The 763-nt window shown below is 38.9% G+C and overlaps 1 protein-coding gene across 1 annotated transcript in view; it reads left to right on the forward strand.

The window, feature by feature from the left end:
- Positions 1 to 763, forward strand: part of LOC101301297 — a 3,356-nt gene continuing 2,593 nt past the window's right edge. The window contains exon 1 of the mRNA XM_004300012.1: positions 1 to 379. Coding sequence (XP_004300060.1) covers positions 281 to 379 — 99 coding nt within the window. The 5' untranslated portion in view covers positions 1 to 280. The remainder of the gene's footprint in view (positions 380 to 763) is intronic.

Raw genomic sequence — 763 nt, forward strand, 5'->3', positions numbered from 1 at the left:
ACCACAAAATTGTCCCAAGTTTTATGTACGAGAATGAAATACCACCGAAAAGGAAAATCAGACTTGAATGAATGAATGAATGACAAACACAGAAAGAAAAGCTGGAAAGGAAAATCTAGTGCCCCCACCGAACGTTCCTTTGATTGTTGTCTTTGCCATTCGTCTTCTTCTTTGTAAGCCCCAAACCGAAAGCAAGAATCTTTTCCCAAACAAAAAACGAAGACACCCAGAAAAAAAAATGGCCTGAGATTCATTCGCCGGCTGCCAAATCCAACCCACAATGTCCACATTCAAAGGCAAAGTTTCCGAGAGGCTCTCTCGTATGTTTGCCGATCCACCCAGCTCAGCCTCTTCTGTTGTTGACGATGAAAATCCCCAGGTGAGTTTTATCTCATCATTGATCTAAAGTGTTTGTCTTTTTTTTTTTGGTTTGTGTTTTGTTGGCACTAAAGATTTGAGCTTGATGGATTTGGTAAAGGATTGAGTTTATGGGTTTGCTATAGATTTGAGCTTGATGGGTTTGCAAGCATTGTCGATGGGGTTGTTTTTATTCAATGAGTTTTGCAGATCTGGGTTTGTTTGCATGATATAGTTCTGGTTTTTTGCCTAGTTGAGAAGGAATGCCATTATTTTAGTGACATAGCTTTGTTAACATTCAGAAAACTTGGAAACTATGGGGAATTCAATTGTTGTAGTTGTTATGATGGTTGAATCTGCCTTGTTTGAGGAAGCTGAGTTTGATTACTCTATGGTATCTTTTGTC

The sequence above is a fragment of the Fragaria vesca genome, linkage group LG5, assembly GCF_000184155.1.
Source record: "Fragaria vesca subsp. vesca linkage group LG5, FraVesHawaii_1.0, whole genome shotgun sequence".
NCBI lineage: Eukaryota > Viridiplantae > Streptophyta > Magnoliopsida > Rosales > Rosaceae > Fragaria > Fragaria vesca.